Source organism: Solea senegalensis, linkage group LG14 (genome assembly GCF_019176455.1).
Source record: "Solea senegalensis isolate Sse05_10M linkage group LG14, IFAPA_SoseM_1, whole genome shotgun sequence".
NCBI classification, from domain to species: domain Eukaryota; kingdom Metazoa; phylum Chordata; class Actinopteri; order Pleuronectiformes; family Soleidae; genus Solea; species Solea senegalensis.
The window spans coordinates 10903208-10926514 of NC_058034.1; the positions used below are offsets into that span (position 1 = coordinate 10903208).

Sequence of the window (23307 nt, forward strand, 5' to 3'; positions counted from 1 at the left end):
CATGCATCATGGAACGATTGTGAATGTTTCTTGTTCACGTCAACATCCAAGATTGTAAGTGTTTAATGATGTAAGGGCCTCGTGCCCAAATTCCTGCTGAACTCAAGACGTACAGTGATGTTAAATGTTTGATATTTTTTAAAATACACACGAGTGATTTGAGTCCTCAGACCCAAGAGGAAGTGCGTTTTCCAGCATGAACATTCCATAGAACAAGTTCGATTTTGGCATGTTATGCAGCTGTAAAATTCCACATCACCACAGCTTAAGGACGGATATGTTCATTCTAGTATTATTTTTTGTTCTGCCCCATTCGCTGTCACAACTGCATGTTATTATGAGTGGAACTAGCTGCCAAAAGTGTCTTATGAGTGGGAATACTTGTTTAATGCTGTCTTTCCTACAAATGGCTTCAAAGGCCCATAAACTAGTGGTTAGTTTAATTTTAGATTTGTGAAAAACCTCAGACACACATGTATACAGTCACCCTAGCAGTCCAGTGCTTTCAAGTGTGGACCCCACCACAGCTCAGCAAAGTCATGAACTCTAAAGTAGAAAACAAAAATATGACGCAGGGAAAGACATTTTGGCGTTTGTGTGTCATCGCATGACTGAGTGAATGGGAGAGGAAAAGCATTCTCTTGCACGTAGTAAAAACGAGAAAACTTGAAATATGAGCGAGGGCCTTTTTTTGTTTTTAAAGGGTGGCAAATGAAGGCCAGTCTGTGGAGAGCAAAGAGTGTAACTCAGGTGACATTTACAGCAGTGAAACAAACAGTCTGGGAGAGCACTGGGTCATGAGATGGCAGCTTGAGCTCAGTGGGGGAGGAAGGAGGATTGAGGAGTATATTGGGACATTATGGATACTGGTGCTGAGGGAGGCAGGGTGGGGTGTGCAGGGGCTGAGGGGTGTAGTTGCAAGCGTTACCCCTGCATGACACTGAAACTGAATACTTACCACCCCTCCTGTAAAATGGCTGTGTCCGCTCGGCCACCCCTGATGGGGACGGTAGGGCGGCCTGTCCAGAACCATGCATCTCCACTCTGGTCACACCTGGCTGGCCCGGCCCTAACCTGTAAACCCAGCAGCTCACATTAGCTTTGAGCCCATAACTGTCAGATTGTTCTTAGGTACAGACGGACTCATTAATCAGTACATTCGCTTGTAGACACACACATACACACACACGGAAATGGAGACAACGCCAGTTGCAAATCAGTCCTGACAATGTGAAATCACAGCTCCAGTAGGTGCAATAAAACGTGGACGGATCTGATTACTGTAACATCACTGCGAAGCATGTCCATGTACAGTACGCACTGATGAACTTAACAGTTCCCTGCAACTGTGAACGTGGATACATTACTCTGAAAAGAACACTGCCCTATAAATTAAGCAAATGGCATCTGAATTGCAACAGCAAATATTTGACTTTTTGGAGACTTGAGCTGTGATAATTACACTTGAGTCACAGAAATAAATAAATAAATAAATAAATACATGCATTTTGTCATTGAACAAAATTAGGTTGTTTTTTTGTTGTTTTGTGCGTGGGTGCTCAATTCAATTAATCCTTATTTATCAGGGACAATGCAGTGAGAGTCCCTGGCTAATTTGCAGCTTTGCAGCCACTTTGCCTTTTGCTTTAACAGTTTTATCTTTTCACCAAATGGGAAATGTTGCTGCTCTCAGTAATTGTTTAAAACATCCAAGTCAGTGGTAGAACCAGAAGTCAAACGTAAACAACGTATCAGACTTAGTGGCTCCTATTTATGATCTAAACTACATGACCTATAATAACCTGTCTTCTCTGGCCGCCATATTTGTTTGCATGTTGTAATTAAAGACGTTTTGTTCTCATTGTGAAGATTAACATCATTCCAGCTGGCAGAGGTGAGACCACCAGTATGAATTGGGAGGAATTACTCTATCTATTATTACTGACCAATCATGTATATGCTAATGGTGAGTTATCTACAGATACATGCGTGAGCCTGTATAGACCAAGACCAATGTATGTCTGAAATGTAATGAAATACAAGTGTTTCTGTGTGAGAGTTCAAATGAGTGTGTTTGTTTTACAGTAAAGTAAAAGTGACAATTTCAACACCTCAGAAATGACTTACATGCAGGGAGAAGTTGAGCTGGACTAAGCTCCACTTTTGGCTGTGTGTTTGTTTTGGCGTTGCTGTTAATGCTGGGTGCAGGTATCACACCTGATTCATGACTGGCTCTTCTGTCCAAAAGAAACTTGTTGTTGTCCTTGGCCGAACACTCAGTGTTTCTTGCTATCTTACACACCCGCATGCATAGGCATATGCATATGACACACACACACACACAGGTTTGCACAACTATTCTTCTTAGGACACTGCATTCACTTCTTTTAGACAGCCTAAACAAAGCGTTGCCCTAACCTTAACCTAACCATACTTTAAGTATTAGCCATCATCATAGATTTGGAGACCATGTTTTGGTCTTTTGGAACTTGAGGTCTCCAGTTTTAACAGTTAAATGTTAAATGTTAAATTTCCTGACGGTACACTATGGGGTTTCTCAACACAACTTCAAAACACTCCATCTCTACTGCATGTCTTTGTCTCATCTCCCTTACATCTCCTGCCAAGTCTCACAGTTGGACCTCCATCCTCAACATAGAAAAACATGGCAGAGAGGGGAAAAGAGACCAAAGTGCACTTTAACTGGATCTTAATGGTAGCACAGACCAAATGGGCTGAGGTTATGGGAAAGATTTATAGGACAGTGAGCTCCTTCTGTATACTAGCCTTTAGTGTCAAGAAGATAGATGGTTTCATTATGCTTCTTCATTGTGTCCATGTGTGGGTGTACAGTATAGTGTGCCAGAGCGCTGCAGTCTGTGATATGTCCACAGAAACCATTCTTGCTATCGATGGAAGGTCTTTGAGAAAATGAAACCTTTCTTGTAATTGATAGAACATGTTTTGAAAAGTGGACAAACCTATACTGATTTGGCTGGATTCCTTGAAATCACTATAGATGCTGATTTTGAAAAGCCGCAGTTTCAGGCCAGATTTTCTCAAAGGTTAAAATTGGGTTATAGATGGGAAGTGAAAGAGCTTGGAATGGATCTCCATTGTCATGTTGCATTGTTTGTTTGGTGGACACTTGAACCATAGATAATAAAAGAGTGGGGCTCTTGGACTATATGGCTCTCATCAAAAGCCTCTGTAACAACACTGATCATAAAGTGATTTGTTTTTAAGAATGATGGTTACCCACAATATGACCCTGTTGCCTAAGAGCTGAATGACCTCCTGGGTTTAGACAAACTTCAGGAGGTTGTCAAGGGCTGAGAAATCCTGCAAAGAGCAGACCAGGACTGGCTGGTTGATGAATTATAGTTGCTACAGGGGGAGCCCAAAAGAGCGGCCCCTAAAGCCTCCTGCAGGTCTGCTGGAAAATGCTGGGAAATGTATAGTGTGTATTGCATCATTATTGTAACACGCACACACACAAACCTCACCCTGGAAACCTAAGCTGGGTTTTACAGTAATGTCATGAGCAGGTGTCCATTTTCCAGCACCTCAACTCTCTCTGGTGTGTTTGACAGAACATTTAAATTGGACTGAAAGGATTCCGGTTTGCTTTTCTGAAGGATACATTAGGGGTTTGCTCCAAATCATTTTCTAATCATGAATCCATAAAAAAAAAAGTCAGTGAAATTCTGTTCCAACTAAATCCTTGAAAGGATTTTTTTTTTGCTGCTTGGAAGATACACGTCCAATAGAATTTGATAATAAACAGAAAAGACATAAAAAAATATAAGAAAATAGAAAAATAATTGGTTACTGAAAAGTGCTGTGATTTTATATTTATTGTTTTAAGCTTGACTAGAGTTTATGATTGAACGAGTAAGAAAACAGGCTACATTTGAATGTAATTAGAAAGGAACATTTTGACAATTAAATCAAAATATTATTATTATTCACTGTGGTTAATTGTTTTACCAATTGTTAAAGTAACACAATTAGCAGTTCAGTCGTGAGCAGAATTAATTTATTCCTGTACTGTCAGTATATTATCAAAAATATCAATTTCAAAGACATTCACCTTGGGTTTGTCCACAGCCAAATATCGACAGAATAAATGATTTGATGTGCAGTAATACAAAACCACCTCATTACTTTTGCCGTGTAAATTACTTCTTCATGTTCTGTTCATGTGAAAAGAAAGAGGAGCCTTTAATAGTGAGAGTTCACCAAATATTTTGTATATATATATATATATATGTATATGTCTAACGTATTCATGAGAGAATCATTCCATTTTGTACCAGTTCTTCCCAAATACTATGGCTGCTACCCTGTGATATTAAATATCCAATTTTATTTCCCCCATAAACCAGAATCGTACTCTTTCCATCGATCTGTTCAGCTTCTCAGACACCACAGTCTAATAGTAATCAATAGAGCCAAGACAAACAGGAACTCCAGGTTCACTCAGTCATTTTTATCAACATCTTCTTCACTTTCCTTCCCCTGAATGAAGTCTGGCTTTGGAAATGTTTCCACTAAACAGTTGAGTCTCTGTCAGGGCTTACGGCAGGATTAGAGCTCAAATTACTGACTCTGTGGCTCATTTACTCTCTGAATCCACAGTCTTCAAAACAAAAGTTGCATGTGGACATGTCCAGTGATATGATAATAGCATGAAATCAGAAACACATTTCAGGGGAGAAACTCATTCCAGAGGCTTTAATGTATAACGTTTGATGTTGGAAGATGTGGGGGAGACAAGAGCAGAGAAGTAAAGATGTGTACATCTGAATGATCAGCGAGAGATAGAGAAGCAGAAGCAACGGTAGAAGCTTGTGAAATATATATTTAATTGCAGTCATCGCATTATGAGTGGTTGTTGGGCTCTGATATGAGGTTAAACTGCGGAGTTGATGATAATGGTGATAGTAAATTATTTACCTAGTTATCATGAGGTAAATTCCATGGTCAGGCTCAGCTTCTTCTAACTCAGAACCTTCAGAATTAGACATTTCTTATCACCCTCTGATCTAAAGAGTCATTCATGCACTAATATCATCCAGGCTCCACTGCTGGAGGCAGCGGGCTTCCATCGCCAGTCTACCACTAATTGAATGCTGGTGTCTGGTTATTAAGATGCCTATGAAACAAGACTTCATCGCCTATATCCTTGCATCCCTACAGTGGATATACCTGTTTAATTTAGGATTGAATTTAAATTCCCCTTTAAATCTCTTGGTCTTCCACTTACATATGTTATACTTACGTTACTTCTTTTCCCGGCTGACAGCACCACTAGACACTACACATCCTACCACATCCTACCTCTGTGGATTGTTGGCTGTTCCATGTTTGGGGGGAAAAATAGGCCCAGGCCAGTGATTTCATAAAAAAATAAAAAAATACTCTGATGGCAAAAGGTAATTTTACTACATTTACATTATCTGTTGGACAGAGTCACATGGATCTGAACGCTAAACAAACAACAGAGGATCATTTTGTTCACTGGTTATGCAAAAATATTTCTGTCTACTGTCTATTTGCAGCAGGAGTGGTTCACTGAAGCCTGCATCACCCAAGAAGTGTTGTTATCTCCTTCTTCTTTGTGCATACAAACTACACCACATAGCTGACAGCATGCCATGTCCCATTAACCATTTTGTGAAATATTATTATTTTGTGTAGCCATAGAGCCAGACACAGTTATGACCTGACCCGAACCACTTTATCCACACTCTTACTCGATAGATGCAGGGTATTGTGTGATCATATGCAATGTGTGTATCTGATATATCTGGATGTTTGCAGCTTAATGTCATGAAATCAAATCAGATCGCAAATCTGATTTCCATCCATCCATCCAGCCATCTTCTACTGCTTTATCCTCCTCTCAGCTGACATAGGGCAATAAGTACACCCTGGACACGTCGCCAGTCCATCACACGGCCACATAGAGACAAACAATCATCCACACTCACAGAAGATACACTTCTAAAAATAAAAAATAAAAGTATAAAATAAAGAATATGCCTTAAGATCTTAGAAAGTCCTGCATGGTTAATACATTTTTTTCTACACAGGAATTTCTGGGACATGCTTTAAGACTGTTGGAATTGTTCTTTCCATCTTAGCTCCTTTGCAACTCTCTCCCAGACTTTTTTTAAGCGGTTAAATCCAATCAGTTAGGCATTTAGGAAGCACAGTATTTTATGCAAAGCACTGCGTCTCTGTCCCTTTTTATGTATTTTGTTGTTTTACTTTATTCTGTGCTTTGTGTGTTTTTATCTAGCTCACCACTTTGATTGTTAAGCAGTTAATCACTAATACCTGTAAAGATGTATTAAAAGCAAACATTACTGGCTTGCATGTTTTTCTTCATTTGATTTAGAAGTGTAAAATACAATTACTAAATGAAATTACTATACTGTATAGTTGCATGTGGATGCAGAGATGGGATAGAATATGGATGAGGGAAACCAAAGTTTCACTGACGGTAAATAGGAAGAGGGAAGGTAGAGACTTAAGAGGCACAAAATCCAAACACCACTTCACAAGAACAGTAGACTCTGTATTCAGTGGGCTCAAATTACTTTGTAAATGCTACTCTGTCAACTTCATTTGAGAGCCTCTCCATATCAAAACAGCACATATTCATCTCTGGGTGTATGTAGCGTGTTGAGTGAGTGGCCAGTACATTGGCTCGGGTGTGACTTTTAATCACGGTGGCGTGCCTCGACCCAGCAGACTGTGCCGGGAAGCTCCGGCTCATAAATCAACTGACTGTCTCATTGAGTGAGCTGCAGAGTTCTGAACTCCCTGGAGTGTAACGCATGCGTTAGGCTTCTGCAGTCAGACCAGACTGCTCCCGCCACCAGGCCTCCTCACAAGAGGAGGGGAGGATGGTCATCGTGGTCACTGCTGAACTAATATATATGTTAAGATACAAGATGGAGCCTTAAGTGTGCAGATCTCTGTTTTTATAATGGTTATAAAAAGACAAACTCGTGGCTGGAAATGTCACAGTGTTTGATTTATACATTGATTGGAGGGTTTCAAAATTAAGGACTGTGTCCAATACTAATGTAATAACTGCATTGCCTAAAATAGCCTCTGAAAATGGAGTGGGTTTGTGTATTTATTGTGGCAATATTGGTTGGCAGTTTTACAACTTTGGTCAAGACAGAAATATTTCAACAATACTGCATAGTTATTATATATTAGACAACCAATCTTTTCCATACGATGATCATCCTGTCAGTTTTTCCTCTAGCACCACCGAGGGGTTCACATTTATGAGCTGGATTGTCTGTGACGTGCATGTTCTCATTTAGCCTCAGCTGTACATAGAAGCATGCAAACAGGCCTCCACTAACATTTGTCACTATGACTGTTGTTTATGTATTGTTTATGCACTCCATGTACAGAGTAGGGTTAATGCTCGCAGTTTAAAGATGAGCTGATAAAGGATAAACATTTGCATTGCTCTCTGTGTGGTATTGACTGGCGAGTCATGTAATGTCCCAGTTTTTCCTCCACGTGGTCCTGAGCAGTAGAACTCAGTCTTCTGTGAGGCCAGGTGGAGACTGGAGACTGTCATCATGATGATTTGGTTTGTACTCAAACTGCAAGGAACTGAGCTCGATCCTCTGCCTGGTTTTCCAAAACAGATTCACTAGTGGGGCGGTTCATTCACTGGATTAGATAATTATGCGAGAACAAATTTAATAGTATGAAATGGTCAGTACCAGGTTTATATTTTTGCATACACACACACACTCACACTCTATAAACAGACCATAAATAAATGTCGAAAATGAAAGAAGAAGCGGTTTATTTTCTTTTTTCAGTCTCTTACAGTCGATTACAGTATAACCTTGACTCATGTTCAGGATCAGTTAAAGAGGCAGAAAATGACCAGTCAGACCATTCCTGGAGGACTGCTTGTGTATTTGTCTCCACATGTGCGCACGTGTGTTTGTGTATTCAGTCATAAGGCTCGCGCTGTTTAATGTGTGTCTCTTGACCAACCACGCACACGTGTCTGTGTGTATTTTGTCATAGAAGCTATGCTGTTTGACGTGTCTCAACTGCACATGCATGTGAGATTCTTTGTCTACATCAGTGTGTGTGTGTGTGTGTGTGTGTGTGTGTGTGTGTGTGTAGTGGTGTAGCCTGGTAGCTTAGTCTGCTTCTTGACAAGTTCTGGGCCTGTTGACAGCCCCTCTGTTTCCTGTCATGCACGAGAACAGCTTGATGTGAGAGTGAAGAGTTGCAGCAGGAACGATGCCCAGAGAGAGAAGTATGGTGTGTGTATGTGTGTATGTAAGTCCAGGACCAGTAGTCCTGATGGGAACAAAACCTGGTCTTAATGAGGCAGAACCGTATTTCTCGAAGTTAGAGTTCGGCATTAAGTGGTCATGGTTACTGTTGGGGATAATGCTTTGTTTAGGCTGTCCAAATGAATGGAAGTCAATGCAGTGTCCAAAAACCTGTGAGTGTGTGTCACTGATTTCCTCCTCTTCACAATAAGCATTTTCCATCACCACCTTTCCCCAGTTGTATTTCATTTAGTGGGAGTTCCTCTCCTCCATGCTCACTATCTCCCCCGCTTTCCCTCATTTCTCACATTTAGATGAATGGATACCCACACCGTTACATGAACTTGTGCCTTGTTGAGCAGAACAGCCAAGTGTTACAGAACTGCTCATTGATTTTGAAAATAAACAGAGCCAAAGACCAAAGGAGAGGTTGAGGAAAAAGAAACATTGACTCAGAAAAGAGCAGATGATGGAGAGGAAGCATGAAATGTCATACTGTGTTACCAAAACATTATTTAGAATATAAAATAAAAGGCTTTCTCGTTATTCACAGCTTTACACTGGTTCTGGAATGACATCTTTATAGTACATTATTATCAATCTAAGACATCGAAGAACTTGAGGCAGTGAATTTGAGGAATTTGCCCTCCTGTGTATGATTGTCTGTGAATTTCCTGGAGTCCACTCTGACCCAATTCAACAGTTTCTTTTTTTAATATATACTTCTTAAGACTTGTTTAAAACAGAATGTGGTCATTTGAGGCTGTGATAAAATGTGTGTCTGGACATCTGGTCGCGCAGATGTGTGAACATGAATAAAAAATTATGCTCACCGTGGACCACAGTGGCTGACGTACAATAAACCAACAGCCACATTTAGAGATGTGCTAGACGTACGTCAAATAAACCTGGGATAAATGCGGAATGAACTGGGGTAATGTTTCACGGCCACAGAGCTGAACTCTCAACATTGGCTGCCCTAACTTAAACGCAAGATTGTGCTTTGCGAACTTACATTACAGAAGAAAGAAGGAGAACTGTGTAGGAAAACAATGTGGCCAGACAGTGGTTAAAGCAAAGCTTCCCCCTCTCTGTTAATCTTTAAGCATGATATCTTTTTACCAAGGCCAGCTTTGATGTTATGAATTTATTATACATGTGGCATAAAAGCCCCTCGGACAATAAGATAATCTTCAAAGAACATCATCTGAGTAGATGACCGTCTTCAAAAGAAGGTCAAGTCCAACTACAGATTTTTGTCGACTTAAAGAGGAGCTCATCTGATCCTTCAGGCTGAAATTCATGTTTGGTTCCTGCACACCAGTGCAGACCAGAGGATTTGATTTAATGGTATCATAACACATGCTGTTTATGCAGTGTTCCACAGTCACTGCAAAAAAAAAACAACCTTATTTGGCTCTGGAAGCCTCTGTTGACCCCCTGGTTAGATAAACTACAAACAGGATATTGACAATGCACATAAGCAGTATCACACCGTACCATATCAGCTGTATATACAACACACGTTAAGACTGGTTACTGGTTTTGTGTTGTGGCTATAGTATTTATATAATGGACATTTAAATTCACCTTTTGTCCAATATTGAGATTTGCAGCTATTTCACTATGGTTGTGGAAACGACAAAAGGGAAACATCATTATTTCTCCATATCTTATTTTCTTTTACCATTAGAATCACCAAAAGGTAGATATGCTTCACAGCAGGACGAGCCTTTTCACTCCTCCACCTCTTCCACTTCGGCTTTCAGGGGTAAATGGGGCAGGATGAGAGAGAAGATAGCGGGGGGTTCCTGCTATGGATAATACAATTACTCACAATGCCAATGATCAGTAAGCGAGAGCACAGTGCATCATGGGATGACTGTGCAAGCCAAGCCTTTGATGTGAGAGCATTAAAAGCTTTTGAAAACAAATACAAAATATGGCTTTCTGTGAGGAAAGTATGTGTGTGTTTGTGATAAAAGAGCAAAAAATAAACATTATGACCAAATCTTTTACTTCACTGAAATCTGAGGACAGGAGCCATCTCAACAATGCCCATAACTGTAGTGTATGTTTTGATATAATTTCAAATGGAAAGTCTTCTTCAGATGGCGGACACTGTAAAGGAAAGTGTGTTTCCAATGATGTTGGCTGCTTCTTCTAATTTGACGTATGTGTATCTATTTAAAATGCATCCCAACCTTTGTTTTATTTGTAGGAAAACCACTGAATTACATGCGTACTGGACTTGTGCCCGGAGGAGAAGGTGAGATTGACATTTAATATGGCAGTCCCACACACGCGCCACTGCCATAACTGTTAACAGATTTGTCCTGTATGCAATGCACACTGAGGACATGACTGAGATATATAATGTAATTAAAATGGAAAGGCTTTCAAAACATCTGCTGCTGTTTTATTTGTTGTAAATATGTCTTCAACTGCAAAGCCTTACTTTACATCGGAATTGAGAGAAAATTGTTATTGTACTTAAAACTTAAGTAAACCTTATCTGATCATATAACTTTGGATGGAATTACCTTGGCCCCCAGTTCTACTGTAATGGACCTTAGAGGTATTATTGTCCAGGACACATCCTAAGACTCACACGAGGCTCCAGGACAGCCTCCCTCCACCTGCACAATATTATGAGAATTAGAAACATCCTGTCTTTAGGGCATACTGAAAAACCAGCCTATGCCTTTATTGCATCTAGATTGGACTACTGTAATTCATTAGGATGCCTCAATATGTCTGTGAAGACAGATTGTGCAAAAACACTTGCAGCAAGAGTGCTGACAGGAAGTTAAAAAATATTGCCTTCTTTGCACTGTCTCTGGAAATCCATAATATACTATATTTTAAAACCTCTTCTTCCCTGACGATCTTTTTGGGGTCCCGGGTTCGAAAATGAAATGCCCAAACTAAATAGAGTATATCGCTGCAATTACAAGCTCTATCTAATTATGTTGGTCTCAAAATAAAGATAACGCTTGTGAGATTCCTCCAAAAGTGTAAGTTTCACTCTGCCAGAGTAAATGCAGATGAGACCCACAATAAATGAAGGATTTTTCCCTCGCTCAAAGAAATATTGCATTTTAAAAATGTGCATTAGGAGCTTAAAAACTCATGGAAGTCATGTAACAACATGTGGACATTAGCTGTGCAAAGTCTGATCATGCTGAAGTGAACCAGAGTGAAATTACAGAGGTTTTAGTGAAGAGATACCTAGGCGACTCTAGTTTGGCACTATACTATGGGTAAAGAATTATTAAACCCACTTAATTTTACTTACATGTCACTATTGGTCTAATAAAAACTTGTTTTGAATTAAAAAAATAAAAAATGATTAAAACATCCATTTATTTGGGGCATTTTTCTCTGGAGCATCAGAGACAACTCTGAGCCTCAGCCTGTTCGGGGCCATAGCTCCGGCTGTGATTAGCCAATCTGGGTGATTGACAGCTCGTTTTATCAGCCAATAGGATCAGGCTGCCGTCTCCGAATGCACGTAGCTCCCTCCTTACGCACGTCAGAAGGACGCAAATGCGTATGATGTAGTTTGACGGACATTCGCCCTTCTCCAATCAAAACAAGCTAACGGCTGTCTGGAATGACCAATCAGACCAGGAAGAGGCCCCAAAGCATTCTGGGAAGTCTCTGTTTGTTCTGGTGAAAACAGCATGTTTTGCTCAACAACATTTTTAGTTGTATTTCTTGAAAGTGAGTTGTTGTTTTGCTCTTATTTTGCGGCTGGATCCGTGAGTTTTGGTTGTAGATCGATATAAATGGCACCGTTGGAATCTGTGGAGTCTACAGACACGTTTTTGTTTTTTTTTCAACATGACAAGTTGATTCGCTTTTTACTGTTTATGCTGTTATGGTGTTTTCGGCTCACGTTGGTTAGATTACTTGGTGTTTAGTCCGTGTTCGGTGAACATAGGAATGGTTTCTATGAGCTTTTAGCCGAGTTTCTGAGCTTTCTGTGGGTATGCAGCATGTCAATATTGATCAAAGGTAAATGTGCCTTTGATTAATGTGCGTCACGGGGAGTTTTTTTGCCCCCGGTACCGGGTCTACCGGGAAGAAGATTCTCCTGATGTGTAAATGGTTATGCTTCATTGCATCTCAATAAGTCACGTTATTCTTATAATATGCAGGCATACATGTTCCTAGAGTCTTGATGAGCAGATTCAGCTTCCAATCTCCTTTTCTGTGGAAACAGCTCCCAATTCAGTTCAGGAGGCAGACACCATCTTTGCATTTAAGGGTAGACTTAAATCTTGCTGTTTTGCTCCTATTATTATTGTCATTATAACGATCAGTCAGACTGTGTTAGGTAGAAACTTTTGAGATTCTCTCTATAATATTGATGATGGACCTTTAAAGGCCTTTGTATAACATGAGGTGATGTGGCCCCACACACTTTAAATCGAATTGAGTGATATGAATTCAACTTGATTAAATCTGAACTTTAACAATCTAAATATTTCGATAGATTGTCTCTGATATGATTTCATCGCTTATAACCCTACACTATAAAATATTTGACTGTACATAATTACTGGCTATTATTTGCATTAATGTCACAGCAAGTAACTGTATGTATGTGACAGTAATTTCATGTCCTAGATACTGTATAGCGTAACAGTAGGTTACTGTACAGGTATCTACTGCAACTATACATGATTACTCTCATTTAGCAGTATTTACATTTATAAATACTTTGTTTGACTGTAGATCAAATCGCACATCAAAAAAATCCCTCTAAATTTCTTTTCTGTAATAGACACACCGATAATAAATTTGTGAATAAAACACAAGGTGTTACATTGTGAATTACCCAAGTTAAACCCTGTGAAATGATGATGTAATTGTAATTGTGAGATTTACTTAACACCCATGAAAACCTGGAAATAATTTACAGTGCAGATGTATATTCATCTCCCCTCATTTCACCTTAATATAATGACTGACTTTGAGTATTCCTGTCATTTTATGTCTTCCTCTAATCTCCCCTCACCTTCTTTTACTCATTCTGGACGATGAAGATAGACAGATTTCCAGCCACTGCATGTGTCAACGCCTCTGGTGAATGCGGACCTGTTGTCATCTAAATCATCGTGTGCATGTTTCACAAACACGAGCTGAAACACTCATCTCTTATCTCTTGTCCTCTGGTGTGTCTGGTCTTAAACAGATTCATTTGGACTCCCTTCTGACATATACCACTCTGTTTCCACCTCCTAACACAGTCCTCCCACATCTCTACCACTCTGCTTTCACCCCTCTTTTCCCAGGACATCCGGAAAAGGAAACCACAATAACATTTCACCAGAGACTCAGTCAATATTATTCCTCAATATCTTCAAAGCAGGACAGAGGATATTGGAGCCTGTGCCAGAGACGGCCGGAGATAGAGGAGAGAGAGAGAGTGCAGGAACAACAGACAGAGAGTATTCAGTGTGGCCTTTGCAGTCAGTCGCTCTGTGATGTATGGCAGCCTGAGGCTATGAGACACTCCTTCATATCCATCAAACTCATATTTTCTTTGAAGCACGATCTTCCTTCAGGTCGGCCCTCTCCCTCTGTCCTTCTTACCTTGGTCCACCACTGTGCATCCATCATCTTAATTACCTTTTCACACCACTAGGGGTCCCTGTGTGCACAATAAACAAATGCACACATTGTATTCCCAGCCCCACCACTTCTCCATATCCTAAAAGCTCAGTGGATGTATGAGATTATGTCCTTCTCATGTGGTGTGTAGTAGCAGTGGTAGGCCTAGTAGTTGTAATAGGAGGGCCTCTATCATTAAACCAGTATACTGATGCCGGGGCAGAGAGAGAGAGACAGGGAGACACAGAGAGTTAATGTTGGGGTTTTGTGGCAGGTCTTCTGCACAGCATCAGACAGACAAGCAGCCGTGGAGCCACAAGGACATGTAGACACAGGATTCTTAGAGCTGCAGGGCCACAGACATTAATAAGGTCTCTTAACTCCCTCCCTGCGTGTGTGCTTTTTGTCAGTCTGTCCATATGGGGTGTACACACTGTGTATAATAGACACATTCAAGAGAAATATGCAAAGTCATTAACAGTTGTGGAAGGCATTGATACTGTGTATATGCTTTGTTTAACATGAAACTTTTTTATTTAACTCACCTCCCCTCTGTTATAATGCCTCCCTTCTTATTTCTTAACACCTCCCCAGATGTGTGTTTTTTAAGTGAGCATTTCTGTGGTCTCCTTACAGAACATTAACTTTTAAGTCTTCTTTCGTCCCCAGCTATATGCGAGCCATGCTGTAAGTGTTGGACCCCGTCCAGCAAACTCCTGCAGCCAGCCGCTCATAAGCCCACATTTTACCGGCCAAGAATTTGAAACGCTCCTTCAAAGAGAAGCCTTCTGCAAGGTGTGGCTGAGGCAGGTACCTGAGTCCACAGGTGGCCACATTAGAGCAGATGAAACTGCTAACTGAAATTCCACACCTGTCTCAGAGCCAGAGCCACAAAGGGGAGGAAGCAGAGCAGCAAGGATAAAAAAGATTAGAGTAGATCCATATGGTTTTGCTGAGTTATTTTATGCGACTGGGGTGGGGGGGGGAGAAAACCTTATCATGATATATCTTGATGCTTTTAAAAATCGGTTTCTCCCCAGAATCGTGACACGAACTGAAACAGCTAAAAATATCAGTTGCCATATTATCTCAGAAAGTATTGTTCTGTTTATCAGTACTTTCTCTAATCCAGAGTTGTTCATTTTTCAGTTTCTTTTGAATCATCTTAATTTATTTAGGCCGTATTCATCATGGCCCATCTAAATGTAGCAGTTAACCTAAAAATCATTCCAAACATGTTTGCATTAACATGTGTGTGTATTGATTTGGGGGAAAAAATGACTCATGGGCTATTGCAACAAGAAATGTATCACAAAAATTTGGTTTAAGGGGAAAATAAAATCACTGTTTTCAATATCATCAAATCAAATACTTGCAATACATCGGAATTGCCATACAAATGAAATTGGCACCCAAGTATTATGGTATAATGGAATTGTGACAAAAGCATGCTGTTGACCTCCAAATAAGTAAAAGTATATGAGGCCACATTTCAGTGGACCACTGTGAAAATGCATAAAACAAAGAAATATTGACTTCCCAGCCTTTCACGTGATCACATCTTGATGAATGGCAGCCAGTAAAAGCAAGGAGTCAAGGGTCAAAAGGGCAGGGGGTGTCAGAGTTTTACAACGTGAAACTGTGTTAAAAGACAAGCTGATCAAAGACGTTTAGCACAAACGCCCCAATCTGCCTCATCTGAATGGAAAATGCAATGGGTGTACAGCGACAGTCCTGCTGCTAACAGCGTAACCAAAGTGAGCCTAGAGTGGTGAGAAGAGGAGTGGAGAGGAGTGGAGAATATGGCAGAGGACAAAGAGTTAGTTGTCCAAGGTTCATCTGCCACTGGCGTGCAGGGAGGGGCCCCCGGTGCCACTTGTATGAGGGGTCTCTGTGATAAATTCCCCACTACTTGACTCTGTCACACTGTCTGCCACTTGGACAATAACTGAGGTCATAGCAAAGTGGTGGAGCACTGACATCGCTGCCTGAGCTGAGAGGGGCCACTTTCTTTCATCATGAGCGTTTATTTCACATCCCCGAGCTCCACATCATGATGAATACATCTAAAGAAGTGTGCCGGGCTGAAAATAAATAAAACACCTCTCACAGTTTTCTTTACTCAGACTTGTTTATTTGTCGTCATTAATCACGCGTGTAAGGCCAAAGGTCTGTGGCGCTGGTGCACTCATACTGTACCATGTAGTGCGGGGTTGTCAAACACAGAAGGACAGAGATAAATGTGATCGCGCTGGAGAGGAAGCACATGACAACATTTGAAAAATTGTTCATATATATCTTTGGAATGAGTCTGCTGAAATGCAAACCAAACACACCTTTGACCTGGGAGCACTGTGTACAGACTGCCACCTGCCCTGCAGGCTCTGCATTATTATTTTCTGAAAATGAAGTCAAACACACCAGACTGTAAGCTTTACAGCTCTCACACATATGGTTTTTCAAGCTTTTTTAATTAGACAGAAATTCCCATTCCAATGTAACTGGCTTTGTAACTTTGTAAAATGTAAACATCAGTTTTTATTTTGAACTGTGCTGCATCTATGTATCAAAAATACACAATTCATCTGTTCCTGTTGACATGTGCTTTGCATTTTTCATTAGTCTCTTCTTGTTCTTCTGTTTGCTTGTCATTTGTTTTTTTAACTAATATACAGTCTTTCATGGGAAGACAATGTCATGCAATTAAAAGCTTCTCATGAGACACTATTTATATTTTGAAGCTGATAAAGTTCAAAACCTATACTTCAGAAAACACCATTATACCAGTACAGTGCAGTACATCTCAACTGAAGGGGAGGTTAAAAGAAAGGAGAAAAAAAAAAGTAGCCATATACTGTAAAGTGTATAGGCATTAAAGACATTTTATGGAGGACTATAACCCACTGTCAGCCCCACAGGCTACTGATAAACGGCCATGCAGAAAGAGAAAACGTCCAAACACTGAAGGACCTTAAAAGATCAGAAGAACATTCAGTCACCACTATGCGCCTTTGGTTCTGTCTTGGGGGACTTTACTCACGCAAACCTGTCATCCCTCTCAGGACCTGTGCTCCCACCTCTTAAAAGAAACAGCACTGTGTACGTGTGTGTGTGTGTGTGTGTGTGTGTATTGAGTGTATTGGGGTGGAGGGGCTGCTCAAATCGTCCCACCTCCCTCTCTCTCTCCAAGCCAAGACGCTCCAAAGTTGTGGAGCGCACCGCGGAGAACTCTCCAAAGAGTTTTCGAGCTTCGGGACTGAAAGGAGACAGGAAACGTTTGAGAAACAGCAAAACTAAAAAAAAAAAGTGAACTGAGCATCGGAAAGGACAAGCGAAAAAGGCGGAATGATCCTCCAGCCGAGCCGCACATGTGAGCCCAGAGGCCACCGGTAGCGACTTTTTATTAATTAATTTCAAGGGAGACGGAGGGGAAGGTCAGCGAGAAGAGAGCGTCGAGGACAGAGGGCAAACTCGTGTGGGAGCGCACTGTCACCTCGACACGATGGTGCGTCGATGGCAGGGATTCAGCTGGATTCTCCTCCTCCTGAGCGCACTCCTGCACACTGCGGCACCCTGGAGCGCAGATCAGCGGCCGCACAGACCGAGGCAGTGCGACGCACCGACGTCTGTGAGTCTTGTTTGGGGGGAACTTAATCGAGCCTAGGACATTATCCACTTAACTTATAGACAAGAACAACACACCACAGAACAACATTATGGCCCTAATTAAATCCAACTAGTGACACTTGTTGCCAATTGTCCTCAAGTGTTTTGCTGCTGCTGTTGCTGCTGCTGCTTCTACTAGATTTCAGAGGAATAATTGAACTGCATAGAGAGGGAACTATTGCCTTTCTTATTTATTTTATATAATATTATTGTAATTTATTTATTATTTTGTGTAGGCTGGTACTGGTGGTCATGAAAACACCCCCACAGACGTGTGAGCTAATGTAAGGTTACAACATTAAACACAAAGGACTTTTATTTATTTATTCATTCATTCATTGTTTTTAAATAAATAAAAATAACGTGTGCAGTGAAAGGATTTAGGTTTAATGTTTGCCAAAATGAAACCTAATTACTGCTTGTAATAATGATGATGATGATGATGATGATAATAATAAAAATAATGACATTAATAATGCGTTTTCGTATTAATATTAATTTAAGACGCGGTTCAGTGCTCAACTAAACTTCCACTAAAATGATTAGAGCCATGGAAATAAAAGAAATCGGTTGCACGCGCCACAATTGTGGCTGTTTTTGTGGCAAACGCAATGTGTGTGTGTGTGTGTGTGTGTGTGGCTCTCATTATCCTCCAGCTCAATTATAACGTGTCTGCTCGTCCGTCTGCCTCCCACTGTGGATGCACGTGATGTTAATCAAAATCAGTGCAAACATCTCACCCAACACAAGGGGGGAAAATCACACCATTAAAGAAGATTAACCTCTGCACTGTAAAAAAAGGCACTTCTGTCCACGAGTGTGAATGTTATTAAGGTTGTCATTAGGAGTCGTTTAAAGATCACATGTCTTTGTTTCATTAGTGCATAATATCTACAGGCATAAAACGGATCTGTTGTCTGGGATCACAGAGAGCTTTCGTGTTTCTTTGCTTCATGTGATTTGTAATGCGTCAGTACAGTGGTCTCTGTTTTCTGTTAAGAGTCATTTTCCCCCCTTTAAAGAAGTCTGTAGAACAAAACCCTGCAGCTTCAACAGAAGAGGGAAATCTCAACTCTCTCCTCAGGACTCTTTCACTTTCCATGTCCAAAAACCTGCATTTATGAGTCGGCCTTTGAGCGAACATGTGCTCATCGAGAAGTGGCCAAATGCTGCACTGGCAATACAGACATTATTTATTTACATACATACAAAAAGGTGATGATGTATGCTCTGTGAATTTTGAATTAAAAGAATCAGTGTAAACATTTCACTTAATCTGCAAAGGTTAAAAGCACTTCTCTGAAATGAAATATAGCACTTTACTTTTATTTAGTCTTGAAGGAGACTGTGCCAGAAAAGGCTGTATATGTTCAAAGCAGATAATTATGACGATAAGAGAAGATCCATATAGGACGACTTCACCGGCTTTTGGCAGCTCATTTGAAAAGTTTCATATGGCAAAGGCAGTGGGAAATATAATTGGAACACGGCTGAAGGAAATCTTGACTAAATTCTAGAAATAAACATTTACTAAGAATAACTTTATTTTGCATTAATGGGTTTCATCCCTCAAATGCCTGATTACACTGTGTCTCGGAAGCCAGAGGTTCGATATTGTTTATGAAAGCAAATTCTTTTCCTTTTTCCATCTTCGCATATATGCCAGCACCAATGTCATGTGCACATTTTCAGAGTGCTTAACAAGAAGCATATTTTAAATGCAACGGGGCCGTGTGCTCTTTTAAAGTGGCTGTGATTATTTCATTTCCATTGTGACATTGTTTTGTACGATGATAACCACAATTGACAAACACTTCCTGTAATATAAACCACTCAGGACTAAAATAGTGCTGTACTTAAGGCTGTCAGCACCACAGCTCTGTGTCTTGCGTAAAATCACAAACAAAAGTATCACAGCGGGGTTACAACACAGAGCAGGTTTCTTTCAGCTTTTGGGTTTTATGAGCTCCACTGCAGTATACAATATTTGCACTGCAGCCTTCGAAATGTTTCCCTGGCCAAATGAAGCTTTGGCAACTATGTACCTCAACAATACATGGGGGTCTGTTTACAGGCCAGAAGCCCCCCCCGCCTCTAATCTAACCTCACTGCCTGCAACTTCAGTAGTAAGACTTATCAGCACAACCCTGAGCTGCAGATATTTCCAAATAATATGTCAGTTTTCAGGGCCGCAAAAGACGTTTGTTGACGTTTTATCTTCTCTTGAGTTTGGAGATTGTTCTGTTCACTTTATCATAACTTTGATTTTCTTTCCTTAGTCCCTCTGGCTTGGTTTGATTCTTTTTCTGTGATTGTGTATATTTTATATACGATCTTGTTTTCGAATAAAGCTTTATTTAAAAATCAAGTTGGCACACAGCGCACATGCTTTATGCCCACGCTTAACATCTGCTTCTCTGTTTTTGGTGTTGCAGTGTTACAGCGCCACATACAGGCCGGGCATATGTAGTACAGTGTTTGCAAAGTCGCGTTTACGGAAAAGATCATTTTGTCCTGTTTCTGTGTGTATAAGGCCTTTTAATGGGATTTAATTTAACTTTCACTTTTTGTTTTTCCTCCCCTCTGCCACAGCAAAGTGACATGAACTCCTTCCTGTGGACAGTTAAGCGTCCTGCTCCTCATCCACCCTCCTACTTGTTTGGTACCATCCACGTGCCCTACACGCGGGTCTGGGACTTTATTCCCAACAGCACCAAGCGGGCTTTTTATAGCAGCCCCAATGTTTTCTTTGAGCTGGACTTGACTGACCCTCTGACCATCTCTAAGCTGACGAGCTGCCAGCTACTTCCCCACGGGGAGAACCTGCAGACACTTCTACCTCGGGACTTGTACCGTCGCCTCAAACGTCACTTGGACTACGTCAAACACATGATGCCTTACTGGATGACTGCTGACCAGCGTGGCCGTGGCCTGTATGCTGACTACCTGTTCAATGCCATTGCGGGGAACTGGGAGAGGAAAAGGCCTGTGTGGGTGATGCTGATGGTGAACTCGCTGACAGAATGGGATGTCCGGTCCAGGGGGACACCTGTGCTGGACCTGTTCTTGGCTCAAGAAGCTGAGAAGATGGGAAAGAGAACCGGGGCAGTGGAGCGGGTGGAGGAGCAGTGTCACCCCCTTAATGGGCTCAACTTCTCTCAGGTAAGCGGGGTAATATAAATGTATTTTCCCTTCTCATTTTTGCATGTGTGTGTACACAGCTGGAATAACACGAGTCTTTAGTCAAGCCTAGAGGGGCCATAAAAAAATCCTTGGATTGTATATCCTGTATCCTTCTGCTTGTAACAAAGTAGTTTCGAAGAGAAACATGCTAAGCTCTCTAATCCACTGTAAAAATTGAGTGTATGCACACGGATTTTGGGCATTGCACCTCCTTTGGAAGAAACAGGCAGAGCACATGGGACAAGACAATATGAGGAGAAGCAAGGTGCTTAAAACCTGTCCTCTGCAGACAGCTCTACTCTTATGGATGTCCCTCCACCTCACTAAACAAACACACTAAACAGCTGAATCGGAGCAACATATGTCCAGAAAAGATAAGGGAAGTGGAGAAGAGCAGAGGGTTTTCTCTTTCATTCATGTAGCAGACTGACTGTCTGTTTATCAAGTTTCCCCACCCCTTCTTTGCTTGGGATGAATATATAATAATAATAATGATGAGACAACATCAGCACCGACTGTGTTCCAACATGGATTCTGCAACATCCTGCAACATCCACAGCTTTCAAATCTGGAAGTGTCTCTCTCTCTCTCTCTCTGTCTCTCTGACGGCCTGGAAAAACAGTGGCCTGAATCCGTCTCACGCTTCTGTCTCGTACCTTTATGTCTTTGGAGGCAGGAAGCTCACGCTGTGATGAAGACAGTGAGGAAGACAAACATGAAGGAGAGGAGGCGGCTTCATGATGACAATCCCTTTGCCTTTCATCTTCCCAGACTCCGGCCATATTGGAGGAATGTGGCAGCCAGGCCATTACTGTGCGCCGCCCTCCTCCCTCTGTGTGTGTGTTTATACCGGGTATTTATGTGTGTGTGTGTGTGTGTGTCACCCAGAATAATCAGTAGTGGATGCTTATTATACAGTGTAATGGGTTTAAAAGAATGACTGCAGTGCGCTGTAAGTCGACAGTTCTCCACCTGTCACGACGCCCTCAGGGTTAAATAAAGATCCAATAATGAACAAGTTGTGTTCTGGCTTGTGGTTTGTGCATCTGTCTTTAAAATGGGGTGGAGAAAGATAATAGGTATAATAGGGGGTTACGCAGCAGTAGGCACAGCCTGCAGGAAATCACTGTTGCTCTGTGAAGTGATTTCCCCTCGCCTGCAGAGGGCACTGCAGCTCCAGCACACCGCTCCACACAAACAAGGCAGCCATGCAGGAGGAGAAGCAGGGACACTAATCAGAACAACCGTGAGTCTTCCTATTCATCAGAGCTGAATGGCCTTTTTTTTCCTTTTTTTATTCTGAGGATGTTTCCTAAGTGTTTCACCTCACTCTGTTGACACAGAGGGAACAAACCGTGGCTCAGGAGAGCGAAATCTAAATCTACAGTAATGTGTGCCGTTAAGAGCTGGAAGGCGACAAAAGAACACCACACTTTCCATCTCTGAATGGAGGTCACACAGTGTACGCCTCATTATGTGACTAAACAATGTGGACAAGGGGGGAACGCTCAGTTGTGCACTGAGCAGGTTCTGGCCGCGCTCCTGCAGGAGAGCCGTCCACACAGCAGCTGCTAAATGTACACATTAGACGGTTAAACGTACATCGATCGCAGCTTACAGATATGCTGTGTTCAGCGGGGGAGCTCGAGGAGGAAGTGTTAGTTAAAGTGTGTGTACGGAGGGGATGTGACACGGATGTGTTTCCCTCCTATTAAGTGTTAATTTACATTAACCAAGGACTTCAGTGGAAGAAAACTTTTTCTCCAACGCAGCAAAGTCCATAAAGAAAATCATCAATTTGACATCATGGCACGCAGGCGTTGTTGAGCCACTGCTGCCAGCATCAGTAAGTTAAAACGTATTATTGCGTGACTTCTGTGTTTGAAATACTATGACAGGATTGACCCACGTGACACACATTTAAATAGAAATAAACCAACAACTCCTGTGTCTGTGCAAGCGAAAAACGCTGATTTTCTCGATGGACTTTGGTGTGGGGGAGTGAAAAGAGAGCTTACACCTTTCAGAAAATGGCTAGAATCAGGTTTTGGTTGCAGGGAGTTGATGGTGGAATGTAGAATTGAAGGTACATTTAAGTTTCCACACAATTGTTGCTGCTGTGGACTCAGACAATGAGTCATCAGCTCCTTTGTGGCTGATTGTGTGTGTGTGTGTTTGCGTTCTCTTGTGTCATTAAGACACATTGATTCAGGCAATGGAGGAGTTTGAAAACAACCTTGTTTGAAAACATTGACTGATGGGAAATGTGTATACACTATATTTTCTCTGGTTGCTTCTTGTTACAGTGCAGAGGGGTTTTTAAAGTGAACAAGTGTTGTTTGCTGGTTGGAAGAAACGTATCAAGCTTTTACTTCGTCGAGATAATCATTCCGTCCAGTCTGAGATTGTGCTTTTGTCCCAAAGTAACATAAGGCCTTATAATGATACCCTTCTTCTTGCACGCTAATAGAGATTTTGAAGTCCCATTCTGTAACTGCTC

General features: G+C 41.3%; 1 protein-coding gene across 1 annotated transcript; it reads left to right on the forward strand.

The window, feature by feature from the left end:
• Window positions 1–17082: 17082 nt before the first annotated feature.
• On the forward strand, window positions 17083–22186 carry LOC122781002 (metalloprotease TIKI2-like). The gene is made up of 4 exons (XM_044044479.1): window positions 17083–17586; window positions 20217–20786; window positions 21970–22053; window positions 22151–22186. The coding sequence occupies exons 1-4, from the start codon at window positions 17461–17463 to the stop codon at window positions 22184–22186; spliced, it is 816 nt and encodes a 271-aa protein (XP_043900414.1). The 5' UTR covers window positions 17083–17460.
• The last annotated feature ends 1121 nt before the right edge of the window (window positions 22187–23307 follow it).